This window comes from Hevea brasiliensis, chromosome 1 (genome assembly GCF_030052815.1).
Source record: "Hevea brasiliensis isolate MT/VB/25A 57/8 chromosome 1, ASM3005281v1, whole genome shotgun sequence".
NCBI lineage: Eukaryota > Viridiplantae > Streptophyta > Magnoliopsida > Malpighiales > Euphorbiaceae > Hevea > Hevea brasiliensis.
The window spans coordinates 24,264,569-24,280,213 of record NC_079493.1 but is presented as its reverse complement, the minus strand read 5'-3'; the positions used below and the strand labels follow the sequence as shown (position 1 = coordinate 24,280,213).

At 33.5% G+C, this 15,645-nt stretch overlaps 1 protein-coding gene across 1 annotated transcript; it reads right to left on the bottom strand.

Moving 5' to 3' along the window:
• Positions 1–2,360: 2,360 nt before the first annotated feature.
• Positions 2,361–7,635, bottom strand: LOC110661494 (probable transcription factor PosF21). Its single transcript, XM_058144757.1, has 4 exons — positions 6,058–7,635; positions 5,362–5,494; positions 5,088–5,172; positions 2,361–3,006 (listed from the first exon to the last, which is right to left on the bottom strand). The coding sequence occupies exons 1-4, from the start codon at positions 6,726–6,728 to the stop codon at positions 2,651–2,653; spliced, it is 1,245 nt and encodes a 414-aa protein (XP_058000740.1). The 5' UTR covers positions 6,729–7,635; the 3' UTR covers positions 2,361–2,650.
• Positions 7,636–15,645: the final 8,010 nt, after the last annotated feature.

The following is a 15,645-nucleotide window of genomic DNA, read 5'->3' as shown; positions in this document are numbered from 1 at the left end:
GAGAATGCAGTTCAGTAATATTGCAATGAATGAAAAATTGCTCAGTATGGTAGTATGGATCACTGACAATTTTAAATAATCATGCCAAGCTTAACAGAGGAAACAGTCAACCCAATGTACTCAATTTCCTCTTAATAAAAAAAAAATCCGGTGAGTGTTGATCTAACATACCCTTAGGGTGATGGAAAGTAAGAGGATTTCTCAACCCTTGACAATTCCAGCGAAGCAATTTCATGATTCCAACAAGAGTAAGAATTCCCCAGATGCAAAGAAACAAATTCTGTGCTACTCGTTTCATAGCAAGTCACTGAGAGTAAATACTAAATCCAAGGAACTAACACCCAAAAAAGCTGAGTAAACCAGAACCAACAAAATATAAGGAGAGAAGAATTTAGCTTAAAAAAGCCCTCCAGAATTGCCCAAGCATCACGAAGAAACGCTGAAAACCCAAACTGTGAAGCTGAAAAAACCCAACCTTCAAGGTCTAATAACAGATAGGAGAGATAAAAGAAGATAACTTGTGTCTTCAGTTACAAACTCGATGAAGAAAATTAGAGCACTAGATAAAAATAGCTCAACCCGATGGTGAGAAGAGAGCTCGTCCAGATGACAAGAGACATTCTGTAATGATATTTGAACATCTTTCTTTCTTTCTTTCTTATTCTTATGATGCTTAAATTCCTAGCATGCTATCAAAGCTAAGATAATTCAAGATTCTTTTGTTTTCTTGATTCTATTTCGAATTTCTGTAAAGAAGGACGGCCACTTTAGATCACCATTTTAAGGTTATCTTTTCTTTCTCATCGTCCCCTTAGAAAGGTAGATTGGAGATTAACCGGCCTGCCCACGAAATCCGGTGACTGGACCTAGGCCTATGTGCCATGGCAAGAATCTAGGGCTGCCCTGGGCACCGGAAAGTGGAAGTGCGTCCGCTATAGTCTGTTCCTCTAGTCACTTTCCACGGTGTCAAGTTGGTGTCCTCGTTGCATTCTAGTGAACTGCAATTTGATTTGTGAAGCACTCAGGGCATTTCTAGAAGTTTGAGGTTTCAGTTCGCCTCTGTTTCAATAAATACAATTGCTGAATTTGGTTTGTGACAGCATCCCTCTACTGGTTGTGGGTGATTTCTAGTTCTAGGTGTTTTTGTTCTCTCTGTTTTAGTAATTTTTGAAGGTGTTTTTGTGATTCAACATTACTGCCACTCTTGTTCTAACATTAATCTAGTTCCGAGATTTGGTTTGGCTTTCTTGCTTCAGTATTTTTAGTAACCAAAATTGATTTTCTTCCTTTTTTTGACTATTTCTTACAACGGGGAATTGGCCCTTTTTTTAAAACAAGAAGACTGAAAATAAAGATCTCTCTACTTTTTCCCTTCCTTTTTTTAATTTGATGTCACCTTTAGAGAGAAATACCACCCTGTGAATTGCTTTGTGTGTTTGTGCCTTTGCGTAAGTATTTCTGGACCGCTTGGTGATTTCTTGGTTGTTGGACATATTACTGTGTTCTGACGATGGTTTTGGGTTCTTTTTAAATTTATTGTTATGAAGCTCTTGTTCACTCATATTCTGTGTAGCTTTGTGAGCTGCTAATTGTGCAATTTGTAGGTTGTTGTCACCTAAAATATATGACTAAACCACACTTTGATGTGCTTAAAATAATTATATAGGGGTAGAGGAGCAACCCTTCTGTAGTGTTAGATTATTTTAGGTCTAGTCATAAACTAATTTTGAATACTCATTTGAAATTTAAGAATGCCTTCACCTGCATTGCTTGGCCAGATTTAATCAAAGTTCCACCTCGTGTGTGCGAGGATGTGACACATCAAACTCCAAGTTGCGTTGCGGAAATCAAATTCACACAATTCATTGCATAAAGGTAATTTGACCTAGAAAAGGAACCTTTCTAATTCCTACAATGCATAGTTCATAATTTAATTTTTCCAAGCTTTTATTTTCTTCATTAACTGTGCTTGAACATTTATTTCAGGCATATGACATCAAGATCCAAAGCAAAAAATTGAGTGGACAGTGCCAGGAGGAGGAGGCGGCCCAGGCTACTCAGTCATGTAGATACAGTGCTCACCATCAAAACTCGATCGACGTTTAACACAAAAAGCATCGTGAGGAAGGGAAGAGTGCAAGTTACCATGTTCCCACCCGACTGACAATGCAAGTGCAACTACAAACCTGAGAACAATGCCACCAGATATGAAGGGCAAAGTCCACTTCTTGACTAACAAGAGCACCTAGCTTAACTCCAAACCCAAATTCCCAGTGCCTTTTAAACCAGTTTTATAGTGGTGGTGATCATCAATCAGACACAAACAAGCACTTAGGGAGTCAAGAAGGTCCAGGAAACAATTCTAACGAATCCTGTCAAAGATTTATACGAGATCACAACGAAGATGCTACATAAACTATACCATGTAGATGTATCATATAACCCAGTCTTTAACTAAACTAAAAATATAGAACTGCCTAAAATAAATAGATATCAAATACATCTAAACAGATTGGGGAAAAAATCAATAAAATAAACGGCTTGGAGGGAGACAGACTGCAGATCTCCTATCTGAACATAACGCAACTACGATTTTACACAAAAGAGGAGACCTTTGTACAAGAAGGCTGCACACTAGCCAAATCCCTTCTCAGTCATTAGTTGGAGGGTTAATATCTGATGCATTATCTTTCTGGTTTGGAGAAGGCATTGTTCCCCTCAGTTTCAAATCCCCAACTCGTTGCTGCTGCTGCTGTTGTTCTTGCTGTTGCTGCTGTAGCTGATGCAGTTGATGCTGCTGGATTTGATGCTGCTGTTTCTGAGATTGAATTTGGAGCTGTTGAAACTGCTGTGTGGTCAAAAGAGTATGCATTGCTTGATTGTTGGGATAGAACTGCTGGCCCGCTCCAAAAGACGCAAAGTTCATCATGGGTCCACCATTTGGCATGGTTTGACCAGTCATGACCTTCAGATGCTGAATCTCTTCTTTCAATGCATCATTTAATGCTACAAGAAAAACAAAATAACATCATTATGACAAGTAAATATTGGGAAATTCTTGCCTAGACCTGATCTATCATGAACCCAAGACATAAACACGTAGGACCCATGTATTTAATAAGTAGATCTCACCAAACATCTTGTGTCTTGAGTCCATTGTGGACCAAATCTAAGCAACAAAAATCTTATAACCAGAAAGAAGTGGAATTTTAATGCTAAACTAATGCGCAAAAAAAAAAAAAAAAGAGATAAGCATTTCCGGCCTTATCTATGCTAATGATGAAAAATAAATGTATATAAACAGCTCTGTCATCTTGGCCGTTTAAAATTCATAAACAGCCAAGATGAAGAAATTTTCCATGCTAAGATGTGCAACATCTTCAGCATATTATCCGTACCACACAGAGAAAACCATACAAAATCTAGGGGTTTCTTCCTGCATTCAACAGTTCTAATCAGCTCTCTCTTATGTCTCATACCAGCTCCAATACCTATTGATTCCAAGCCTATGCCATTTTCAATTGCAGTAGAAAATATCAGCGTTATTGTTAATATTACTAAGAGGAATTGATGGTGCAAATGCAAGTCCCCGATGAAAGTTCTTTCTGGATTCAAAGAGTCAAGCACCCACATGCAAATGGACAGACAAATAGTCAAACTATTGCATCGACAACATAATATCAACTGAACATTTTTTCTGCTAGCTAAAAACAACTGGAAAAGCATCAGAGCCTCTCTAACTAAAATATGTAGAAACTGCACCACAACCCTGCCAACTACACAACAGGGTAAATTATCATTGCCTTCCAAATCTAGAGGAGGAAAACATAAACCATAAGCACACCCCCTGCATGCCATATTCAACAGTAGTTCTAATGCTTTCCTAATGCTGACTAAGTGCCTGTTTGGTATAAAGGTTGGAGGGTCAAAACTGTTTTTCCAGAAAGAGGCACCATTTTTAGATGTTGTTGTAAAAAGCTGTTTGAAAAAAAATATTTTGTTATTTCAATATTCTTAAGACTAAAACTTATCAAATCTGATTTTAAATTATTTTTAATAATCTCTAATTAGTATATTAAAAAAGTGTTTTTCTCAATAGTATAGCTCCAACACTAATGCCAAACAAACCCTAAGAAAGCATACAACTCAATATCACAAGTGGACAAGGATATAGATATTCATTGCCTCAAACTTTTATTTTCGAAGAACTAAGTGTTCAAAGAGCATATTAATGACAAGATATAATAATGAATAATGATCTAACAGAAAGGAATTCCATGCCAGTAGCAATATGAAAATCATAGAACAACAAGTGACATGCAATTAATATTCAAGCAGTAATTCATGTATATTCTGGAGCCATAATAATAAAAATAATAATAATAATTAATTTCAAACATCTAATTTATTCATATTCTCACATCAATAGCACATTTTACTACTGTGTTATGAATCATTTACTCAGCAATGTTTTAACAAACATGATATTGTTCAAATGCATTAGAAAGGAAAAAAAAAATGGTTTCATTCCATTTTCAGAAAAGAATAAAAGGAGAAATGAAGTCGTGTCACAAAATCATAACTTCCTAAAAGTGGTTCATTAATTTTCTTTAATTAAAAGAAAAAAATATTAAACAAAATATAAAATAAAAGTGCATTAATAAGACCTCAAATTTTAAGAAAGAAATATTGGAAAGAAAGCCATAATTTATTATAGACCCATATTAAAGGGCCATTGGCTGAGGGATCTCACAAAGAGTTAACCCCCAAAAAGATATAGGAAAGAACAGAAAAGGTAAAGGGGGTGAAAAGTAAAACAAAGAGAAACATTCCACCTTGATAACATACAAGATATACATGTATAAGCATAAGCATTTCCTTATTTCTCGTCTTTAACAAATTGTACGAAGCTTGTCAAACTCTAGTTGGAAAATCCAAAAGCAATATAGCACATCATTGAACTGAATTCATATGGCTTTGGTTCTAGCATTTCTCTCAGAAAACAAATAAATAAATTAACTAGTAAGGTACCAAAAAAATTATAATTGGTTTCTTTTGCTAACAAATCATTAATGGTAGAGCCTCACCATCTTGCAAGTGGACCTGTTGCTCCATTGTTTGCAAGCGCAATTTGAGTTCACTATTTTCAGCAGTCAGACCATTTGTATCCCTCTAGTAACAAAGAACCAAGAAGAAAATGTCACATACATTGTTGTCATTGTAAAAGCTGGATGTGTTTTGAGTAGACATATTGCTTATCAAAAGGTGCACAACAAATGGGATAGATAGGCTAGTAGGCTACAACAAGTATAATAGGATAAAGTCAAACCAAATGTCATGTGTTAATCTAATGCAATTTACCTGTAATAGAGTCAATTGAGCAGACAATGACGTTGCTTCTGTTTGCAGTGTCTGCACTTTCCGTTCAAGTTCAGCTATGTATCGCATTTTCCTTTCCTTTGACCTTGCAGCAGATTGTCTATTTGCCCAAATCCTATTATATGAAAGAAAAGAGCATGAGACATCAATCTAAAACCCCCAAAAAAATAGCAATATGTTTTCATCCCTTATGATGGTTGCCAAGGCAACAGGGACTTAAAAGAACATTAACTGAGAAGAAAACTCTAATTAAACATAAAAGGGGTGAATCAATTGTGTATAAAACCACCTCTTTTAGTTGCTACTTCTAAGATAAATGCCTCATATGCCAGCCATGGTGTAATCTATAACAAACAAATTATGGTAAATGAATACAATTCATTTCAACACTTCATAAAAGAATTGTTTTGAGAACCAATAAACTAGAAGAGTCCCAAAAGACCAAATCAAACAAAAAGTTTTCAGACACAGAGACATTTCAATTTCCAAGCAAAATTTTCCATCCACATACTTCTACTACTCCCTAAAGTACATGCATGGCACCTCCTTTAGTGCCTTTGTTAATAAATACAATTTACTTGTTAAAAAGCTTCAACCAAAATTAGCATCAAAACAATCTCAATACAACAAACACACCTTAAAGAAAGACTAAATATAAATAAAACAAAGACATGATACCTTTTTGCACGTTTGGGATCAATAAGAGCAAGTTCAGCAAGCTTTGCAGCAGACACGGCTTTCTTAGAATCAGCTGGAGAGACGTCCTCTGCACCAGATATGAGCATCTCTGGCTTGATAGTGGTCGATCCATCCATTGACTGGCTGTGTTGATGCCTAACTCTAGGCCTTTCACTAGGGCCAACACTGACATTAGCTGGTACTGCTGGTGCTGGTGCCGCCGCTGGTGCTGGAGTTGATGACTCCCCCAATTGAAAAACCGAAGTAGCAGAGGTTGAATTAAACTTATCCATATCAAGGTACATTGACAACAAATCTTCCTCAGTCTCATCGGAGAAAGAAGGCCCATCTGCACCACCTACTACGCCAAGATCACTATCAAAGCTAATATCATCAGGGAGAGTGAGAATCTCTGAATGAGCACGACGGTGACCTATATTCTTAGGTGGGTTATCAGGCATTCGGCTAATGTCATGACTAAAGCGGCTAGCATCTGATCCATGACCGAAATGACTAGGGTCTGAACTATTACCTGGAGCCATCGGAGGAAATGCAGACGATGATGGCTCAGGTTTCACATTAAAAGAACTACCAGGCGGTGAAAAACTAGAGAAACGACTAGACGGAGGTGGCAAACCACCACTATGACCTGGGGATTTATCCTTATACATCCACAGAAAGCTCAGAACCCACTCAGAAAACCACAAGTATAAAACGCCTAAAACAGATTTTGCACAGACCAGAAGGGAAAACGCCAATAGGCTATACTATTAAGGTATGCACCACCCAAAATCCTAACACTTGGAGTGCAAACGAACCCTAGGGCACAGAAATTACAGTCTCTTCAAATGAATGATTATAAAACACTATAATACATAAATGATACTCCAATACAAGAGATTAACCGTTACAAATCTCACAAAAACTTTAGATTGGGATACACAGAAAGCAATCACAACACACAGACAGATTCCAAAACAAACAAGCAAACAAACAAACAAACCCACCCTAGTAAAAATGGAGATCAGATTAGCAAACGAGCTTGAAACAAATAGAACAAATTACACAAACTGCGAGAGAGAGAGAGAGAGAGAGATTATAAACAAGCATTTCTGCCACAAACGATAAAAATCAAATACCCAGAAAGAAACAGAGACCAAAAGACGAAATTTAGCTTGTTGGGATGCGAGTAACAGGAATATCAGGGAACTTTTCCCGGAAAATCAGACGCGAATTCTGTCTGAGAATGGTGTTAGATCTTTCTTTCCCTTAAATTATAAAAAATGTGAAACAAACACAAGTGAGATAACACAGAGAATCTTCAGCTTTTACACACAGAAAGCGATCCAATTCATCAAATCACATGCTCATCCATCATCATCTCACCTCCCTCTATATATATATATATATACACTCTTCCCTGTACCTCTAGAAGAGAAGCTGCTTGGAAATATGGGTGTGCCCATACTGGGTTTTTCACCTATTTTATTACCATAACTGTCTGGTTTTTCATTGTCTACTTCGCTTTGTTTCTGTTCTTCTTTCCTTTGTTGTACTTCTGGACTAAATTGTCCATCCTGAGGCTTACGTGTCAATGTACAATATGTTCAAAGGGAGGAATTTAGATAAGTGTGGTGGAGGTTAGTGTAAGGGATAAAATGGCGGATTACGTGCTGGTTTGGAGTTTGAACTGTGAGAGGGTTTAGTCAAGGAAGGAAATTATTGGGTGTGGTTCGCGTGTAGGTAATGAGGGGGTGAGATTTTACGATTTCATTTGACTTTTTGGATTAATATTATGGATTTTTTATTTTTTTATTATTGTAATTATATGATTTACCCTTTTTTTTGGATCTTAACAATGGGAAGGAATTTTTCCTCACAATCATTAAGGGGTTTAGGGTTTTCTCTGATTTTTCTCGAATATCATCGTAAGTGTTGAGTCTTCATTTGCTCTTCCTGCCTTTTGAGGTGGGGAGAAGATGACGATTTCCTTGCCTAGAAGAGGTTTTAACCCTCCTTCATCTAGGATTAGGATGCATATATAAGTTATCGTCTTTGTTTTTATAGATGGGTCAAAATAAAGAGGATTTTTTTAAGAAAACTTGCGATGTGGCTTTAGTTCTTTGGCTCTTTAAATGTGTTTGTCGTCAAGTTGGACACTTGAAGACTGTAGGAAGCCGCTTGGTGCTCAACTTTGGTCTATGATTTTACTCTGCTCAATTTTGAGGTCTTTCTCTTGCATTGGTCGTATGCATCTCTAGGATTACTTCTACACCATGGCTAGAAAGATTGTCGTGATGGCCTAGAGGGCTAGTGAGCTTTGCAGTAGTAGCCTCTTGTCGTGAGAGGTTGTTGAGCTGGGATAGGTGATGTTTTTGCTCTTTATGTTGTTGGTGGAGTACTAGCTTCAACCCTTGTTCAACAACTCTAGCATCAAACCTAATGACGGGCGATGGCGTGCTTCCCTGGCGAGGAATCGTTACGCTTTCCTAGGCTTCCCAGGGGTAGGGTTGATTTGATTCTTTGGGTTTGGTTTGGTTGGATTTTTGAGTTGGTTTAGCTTGATTTGATTCTGGTTGTTTTGTTGGGCTTGTCATATAGTGTGGATCTCTAGTTTCTTTGCTATGTAATAGGCCCATATTGTATTTATTGCTCTTATTGGGCTTTTAAATGCAAGACAACATTTTTCAATAAAAAAAAAAAAGTTATGAAAAGAAAATGAAGAGAAATTTATCTTGTTTATTCGTGAAAAATATTTTCTCAAAAAAATATTTTTTACATTTTTTAACATTTGATCACTTAAAAAATTAGTTAATAAAAAATATTTTTTTAATCACATTTTTTAGCATTTGATCACAGAAATATCTTGATTTTAACAATCTTATTAAAACTTTATTTTAACATTTTAACATAACAATGGAAAATATTTAAAAAAAAAATAACACTTTTGATATATAAGTTATTTTTCATAAAACAAATAGGAAGTAAATAGGAGAATAAATAGGAGAAATGAAGAAAAAAAAGGAAAAAAATATAATTTCTTTTATATTATTTGAATAAATTATTAGAATATGAGAAAAATATATTTTCTTCCTTAAAAGAAAAGAGGTAAGATAACTATTATATCTAAAATTTTTTATGTTTAGGAGTATTTAAGTAATTTTAATATAAATAATTTATTTATTTTCACATTTTTCTCTATTTTACTCTAATTTGGTGGAAATATTTTTAGTCAATTAAGAGAATTTAAAAAATAAATAAATTTCCTTCTATATATTATCATCCTTTCTCTTCTCTATTTAATGTCAAAATAAAAAAAAAATTAAAGAAATTAATTTTTTTTTCTTGTCTTTCCATTTCTTCCATTCCCATAATCCAAATAAAGGGTTAATAGATGTTCATATAGTAGAAATTTTCATTGAGTTATAAATAAAAATAATTAGTTTTTTTTTTCATAATACTGTAAGTAACTTTAATATCATTAAATTAAAGGCATTGTTTATAAATTTCATTTTTAAAGTATTTATTTAATGTGCACGTTATTTTTGATTTCCTCATGAAAAATGTTTTTCATATGATCTCAAAAATAAATATTTTAATCATTAATAGCAAGTATATCCATTCTTGAAATTATATTTGTTGTATTTTTTTTTAATTTAAGAAAGTAATTAATGACTAAAAACTTTTAGATTATCTAATATGAAATGAAATTAAAAATAAAGATAGATAGTAAATTAAAAAAAGAAAAAGAAAAAGAAAATTGAAAATTAAGAAAAAAAATTAAAATCATGAACGAAATATATTTTTTTTCTAAAATCACAATTTGATAAGTTTTCGAAATACCAATGCAAATATTGTAGTGTCTGTTATATAAAAGTATTTTCTTCAAAAATTTTTAATTACAATGTGAAAATTTAATATTGTCCTATATTAGTTTGGGATGAGGTTTTTGAGCTATATATAAGTATCACGACCCAACCTATGCGCCGAATCAGCACTAGAATCTGGGCCAACCTAAAGCCCCCGAGGCCCGTAGTCAGCCTAACTATTCCTTAAACCAACTCTAAGGCCCATTTGGGCCCAATTTCAAGAATCCAACCGGACAGAGTCCGATCATAAAATGGACTATTCAACGGAAAGTTTTTAACTCGCCCGACCTGTAAACACAATATATAATAAATTGAGGAGCTCAGCTCACCCTCCACATAATTAAAATGCCATAACTCAAATGGGAGCTCAGCTCCCTCATCCAATCCCATCATGCATATAGTTAATAATTTTACAGGTCCAATATAACTTTTATAATACAGACCCAAAATAAAAAAAGTACTTCTAACACATGTGGAGTCTAAAATTTAACTCAATTATACAAAATACATTAAATACTGTTAATGGACCTACGAAGAAGAAGAGCAGGTTACCCACAACAAATAATTCTCCTGTAGCCTGAAAAAATAGATGAACAAGAGTGAGCGTTCGACTCAGAGAGTAAAATACCAATTTTAATAATAATCTCTATAACTATCTAAAGTCAATGCACCCCATGGAGTGAAATGTAACATCGTCATAATTTTCATATCATAACAGCAAAAAGGTAAATTTAGAGCACTCACACACCCAACACTGTCAAGCAATACATATATGAAAGCTAATCCCTTAGATAACCCTCTTAATCCAACCTCTGCCAGCGAGTGTCTCTCAAGCCGGACTTTCACTTAATAAACCAAATGCAGGGTTCCAGCGAGTGTCTCTCAAGCCGTGTCTACCCCGAATGACCGGGTCCCAGCGAGTATCTTTCAAGCCGTGTCTACCCGTCCTGTCCATATCCAATACCATACCACACGCACGCCAACAGTCGCATACTGCTCTAAATTATCACAAACAACATCCATAACACTTCATCAATTTAAAAATGCAATATAAATCATGCATAGTATTTAACTACATAGATATATATTTATAAGTGATGCATGGGCATGCTTAAACATATAATAATATTGAAATTACAATTATAATTAAAATTAATATTTTACTCACAGACTTAACTGAAGTCACTGTGGCGGCTAGGAGGAGGAGGGAGGCTGTCTCGGCTTACCTGATAATTTTATTACAATTATTTAATATATTTGACTCAATACAAACTAAGAAAAGACCAAAAATGTCCTAAGTCGTGCCGAAAATCTGGCAGAATCTCCCCTATACCTATGACCTACCCAACCTGCAAAAGGGCTTAAAACGCAGTTCTATATCCACAAACCACACATCCATAACTCAATCACATCACATAGCCCCTCTTGGGCCCATCCAAATAGTCAACAATCACAATATGAAAATTACAGTTTAGTTTTTATAATTAACTCTTTTGCAAAAACTATCCAAATGAGCTCTAAAAATTCTAAAACTTTGCCCCGCGGTCCTTAGCAATATTACTAACCTAATGCAAAAGGAATTTTAATTTTCTAAGCTACCATGAATATTCTATAGATTTTTAATCCAATTCAAGCACTAGATAATTAAGAAAAAGTAAGGTTCGGGTTTATCTATGCCGATTCTGACCCTAGAAATGCGTTCGGGACGTCTGACAATGGTGGGATAGCTAAAATCTCAACCTAATTCTGAGATTTTTTCGATAACCTGTCTGCCCAGCTCGAAATTTACAAATCCGGGCAATCATTGAATTTCTGTGAATTGAAGGTACCTACACGAAGCCCATAATAAGGGGGTTAGTAAATAATTTTTACGGAATTTTCTAAGCTCATTTAGTGCTCAAAAAAATACTACGAAGTTTCGCGAGATTCACCGAAAAACGGTGTTGAAAAATTTTGAAATTAGTATTGCCGCGAAGCTCTCGATGAGTGGAGCACTCAGGTACTCTCGGTTTTTTCGTGGGATTCACGGTTTGCCAGAAATTTAGCCCAAAAGTCGAAATGGGCTAAAGCTTTTAGGACAAAAATTGAGCAAACCGCTCAATGAATTTTGGTGTTCTTGGTGTCTATGGAAAACTCTCGAGGTGTAGATGGGTTTAGACACAAGACCCGGTCCGATCGATGGTCGGATTGGCTGAAATAGGCCCGGGAAGACGAAATGATGCATGCGCACAGGGGGGACTTCGCGCGACTTTTCCGGCTGCCTGGAGCATCGGCTGCGGCGGGGAGGTGGCCTGGGGATGCACCAGCGTGTGGTGGAGGTTGAGGCTGTGGCTGGCTGGCGAGGGGTGGAAGGAGGAGAGAGAAAATGAGAGAGAGAGGGTCGCACGACGCGGGAGGAGAAAAGAAAAAGGGAAAGGCCAGTCCAATTCGATCGGTCCAACTCCATCCGGTTTGATTCTGCCGGTTCGATTCAAGATACCCGAAATTAAATTTTTACTCAGCCTTGGGACCGAAAATGAGGCCCAAAAATTTCTAAAAAATTTCAGAAAACTCAAAAAAATTCGTAAAATCTAAATATATTTTTAATTTTATCACGTGGTATTTAAATTAATTTTTAAAAATCATCAAAATTTTATATTTTTGAAAAATCGAACCCGATTTCTAAAATCTAAAAAATTTCAAATAATTTTTTAAAATTTAAATAAAATAAAATATTAATATTTACCCACAAAATAATAAATTTAAAAATTAGGGGTGTTACAATAAGAATTGGGCAAACCTTTTATTACTCAACTAGCTTTAGAGGTGAAATTAGGCCTGATATATTTTTTCTATATGGTATTAAAGTTTACCTTACTTTAATATTAGGCCATCTATAGATGTATTTACCTATAAACTTTGCTCTCTAGATGTTTACATTCAGGCGTATTTCACTTTTCATATATTCATGTCTGAGCGTGAGAGACTAATATTAATCTTTTGAGATGAAATTAAGTTCGACTTATTGTCTCTGCACTTCAAATTTTAGGATGTATTTTTTATCTCTTAAAATAATTTTTTTAAAAAAAGCAACACAGTTAATGGATAATAATTATCTTATTATTATTGTTATTTAAAAAAATATAAATGTGGTCAGGATCTTATAGTAATTGATAATTAATAATGTCAACGCTTCTCATTTTTATCATTAAAATAAAATACCAATTAATATCTTTTTTTTTGTAATAATATCATTTAAAATTTTTAAATGTTACAAAATGGTAAACAAAAAAGTGCTAAGTTCAAATAGGCTAAGTAAAGATTACTTTAAAACTATAATTATTATATTTATCTTTAATTTAAATATTATTAGTATTCTCAAAAAAATATTATTAATAAATTTTAATAATATATATAATGAAATAAAATTTATTTAATTTTATTGATAAATTGAAATTTAAAAATAATAAATTAAGTTTTATTTTATTAAATATTTTTAAAAGTTGAGATAGTAAGTGGTGTAGTTCCTTACCTAAACTAAATTGTAGCACGTGCCACCTTCGAAGGTTCCATTAGAATTTTATAAGTCAAAATCCATGTGGCGATGGGAGAATATTCGGGACTTTTAATGCCATTCATACTATAAATTTATTTGGAACCTAAAAATTTATAAGAATTTAATTTAATAATTTTTTTATTAATTTTTTTTTATCAATTTTCATACTTAAAAACTTAATCTTTTATTTGAAATATGAAATTTTGGAAGAATTTAATTTAATTAATTTTTTTTATTAAATTTTATATTTAGAATAAAAGAGTTTTTTTTTTTAATTTAAAAAAGTTTATTTTAAAAAAACATAAATCAAGTCAAAAATAATAAAATTATATGATAATTGAATTGAATTTTTTTTCTCACAAATATTTTAGAAGTCAATAAGTGAAAGAATTCAATTCTCTTAAGTTAATAAAAGAATTCATTTTAAACAAAAATAAAAATCACGTCAAAAATAATATAATTATAATTACGTGAGAATTCCTAATTGAATTCATAGTTTTTCCTTTTTCTAAATATTTCTTCATGAGATATTTTTTTTCTTTAGTTAATTAAGGAGTTCATCCTTTTGCATTTGTAATGAAGAAGGATTGGGTTGTTTGATATCAATTTCAATTTCTAACCTAATACTATTGTGTTTTAACCCTTTTCAATTGTCTTCTTGAAATAAAAATAGACGCTTACTTATGGCATCATAGACTCTATGTAGTTACTACTATTATAGAAAAATTCTATCAGCACTTGAGATTGCAATTTTCACCTAAACACATAGATTTTGGGGCCGAACTCTAAAGGATTCCAATATTACAGTTGATTTCACTATTTTTGGACTCCCTCAAGTGCATTTTAGATAGTAAAATTGGCAAAAGTAAAACCCCACTCAAATTCAACGTTTTTATCAAAATGTTTTTGCAGCTCGGTGCTTAATTTATATCTCTAAATCAATGTAACTATGTAAATTAAATTGTAATAAGAAGATAACATAATTAAGAACTCAGGAAAATATTTGTGAAATTTTTGGAGCATGTGTTGGATAATTTTAGTAAAATTTGGGTACTTGAGTTTGAAGTTGGAAATAGAGTTAGTTTAGGTTGATTTGAGATGTCTCAAATGGGCAATGCGAGGAGTGTTGTGGCCTAAAGCCAATATGAATGTTTTTGATAGGGCAAATTTTGTGAATTTTTTACATGACATAGGATGTCTTTTGATTCTATCATTTTATTTAGGGATAATTGCATAAAAAACTTTATACTTTTCAGTATTTTGTAATTCTACTTTATACTATAAAAATTGCTAATTAAATCCTTAACTTTTTAATACTTACCAATTCTACCATACCGTTAACAAAACTGTTATCTCACTAACGGAGATACTATATAAGCTATTACATTAGTTGCCATGTCATGCCACTAATGGAGTATAATCGGTAAAGCCTAAAAAGTATAGGGTTTAATTAGCAATTTAATTAGTATGGGGTATAATTATAAAAAATTGAAAGTGCATCTTCTAAATTTGTTAAAATTAAAATATAAATTTAATTATTAATTATAAATATATTTTATGTAGATAATTTCATGGATACTTTACATGTTGCCATTCCGAACATAATCTAAAGACTAAAAAATAAATTTTTCTTAAATATTTATTGTAAAAGTTACATAATTAATTAAAATATTGATGTTGCCTAGGATTCTTTGGTTGGAACCTGATCGCTTGTAACTAAAGAGAAAAGATGAGGTCAATGGCTTGACCTAGGCCACTCCAATGTTCAAATCAATAAATACCAAAAGAGCAAATACTAATTAGGAAAGAGTAAAGAATTGCGTACCTTTGATATTGTTATGACTGTTATTTATAGAATAAATGATAGTACATTTTTTTTTGGATTAATCGAGATTTTATACTAATTAATTTCATTTTTTACAGAGGTGTCAATTGTCATGTCCTATATTCTTGGCTATAACATAGGATATGCTTTTATCCTGTGTCTCTCTCTCATTCGATCACTCATTCCTTATCCGATCATATAATTATTTTGATCACCACAAATCTCTTACCTTATTCGAACACTTCCTTATTTGCCCAAACACCTAGCGTCTTAACCAAATACCTCATGATTTGCCCAAACGCCCAGTGTCTTAACTGAACACTCATGGTCTGCCTGAACACCTGATTTCTAACTTTGGT

What these genes read in the sequence shown, in the direction of transcription:
- LOC110661494 (XM_058144757.1), bottom strand. Translation starts at nt 6,728, where the DNA reads ATGTATAAGGATAAATCCCCAGGTCATAGTGGTGGTTTGCCACCTCCG. An exon ending in CTCAATTGACTCTATTACAG is followed by an intron (nt 5,173 to 5,361) that starts GTAAATTGCATT and finishes CTTTGTTACTAG; the next exon opens with AGGGATACAAATGGTCTGAC. An exon ending in ACAGGTCCACTTGCAAGATG is followed by an intron (nt 3,007 to 5,087) that starts GTGAGGCTCTAC and finishes TTTTTCTTGTAG; the next exon opens with CATTAAATGATGCATTGAAA.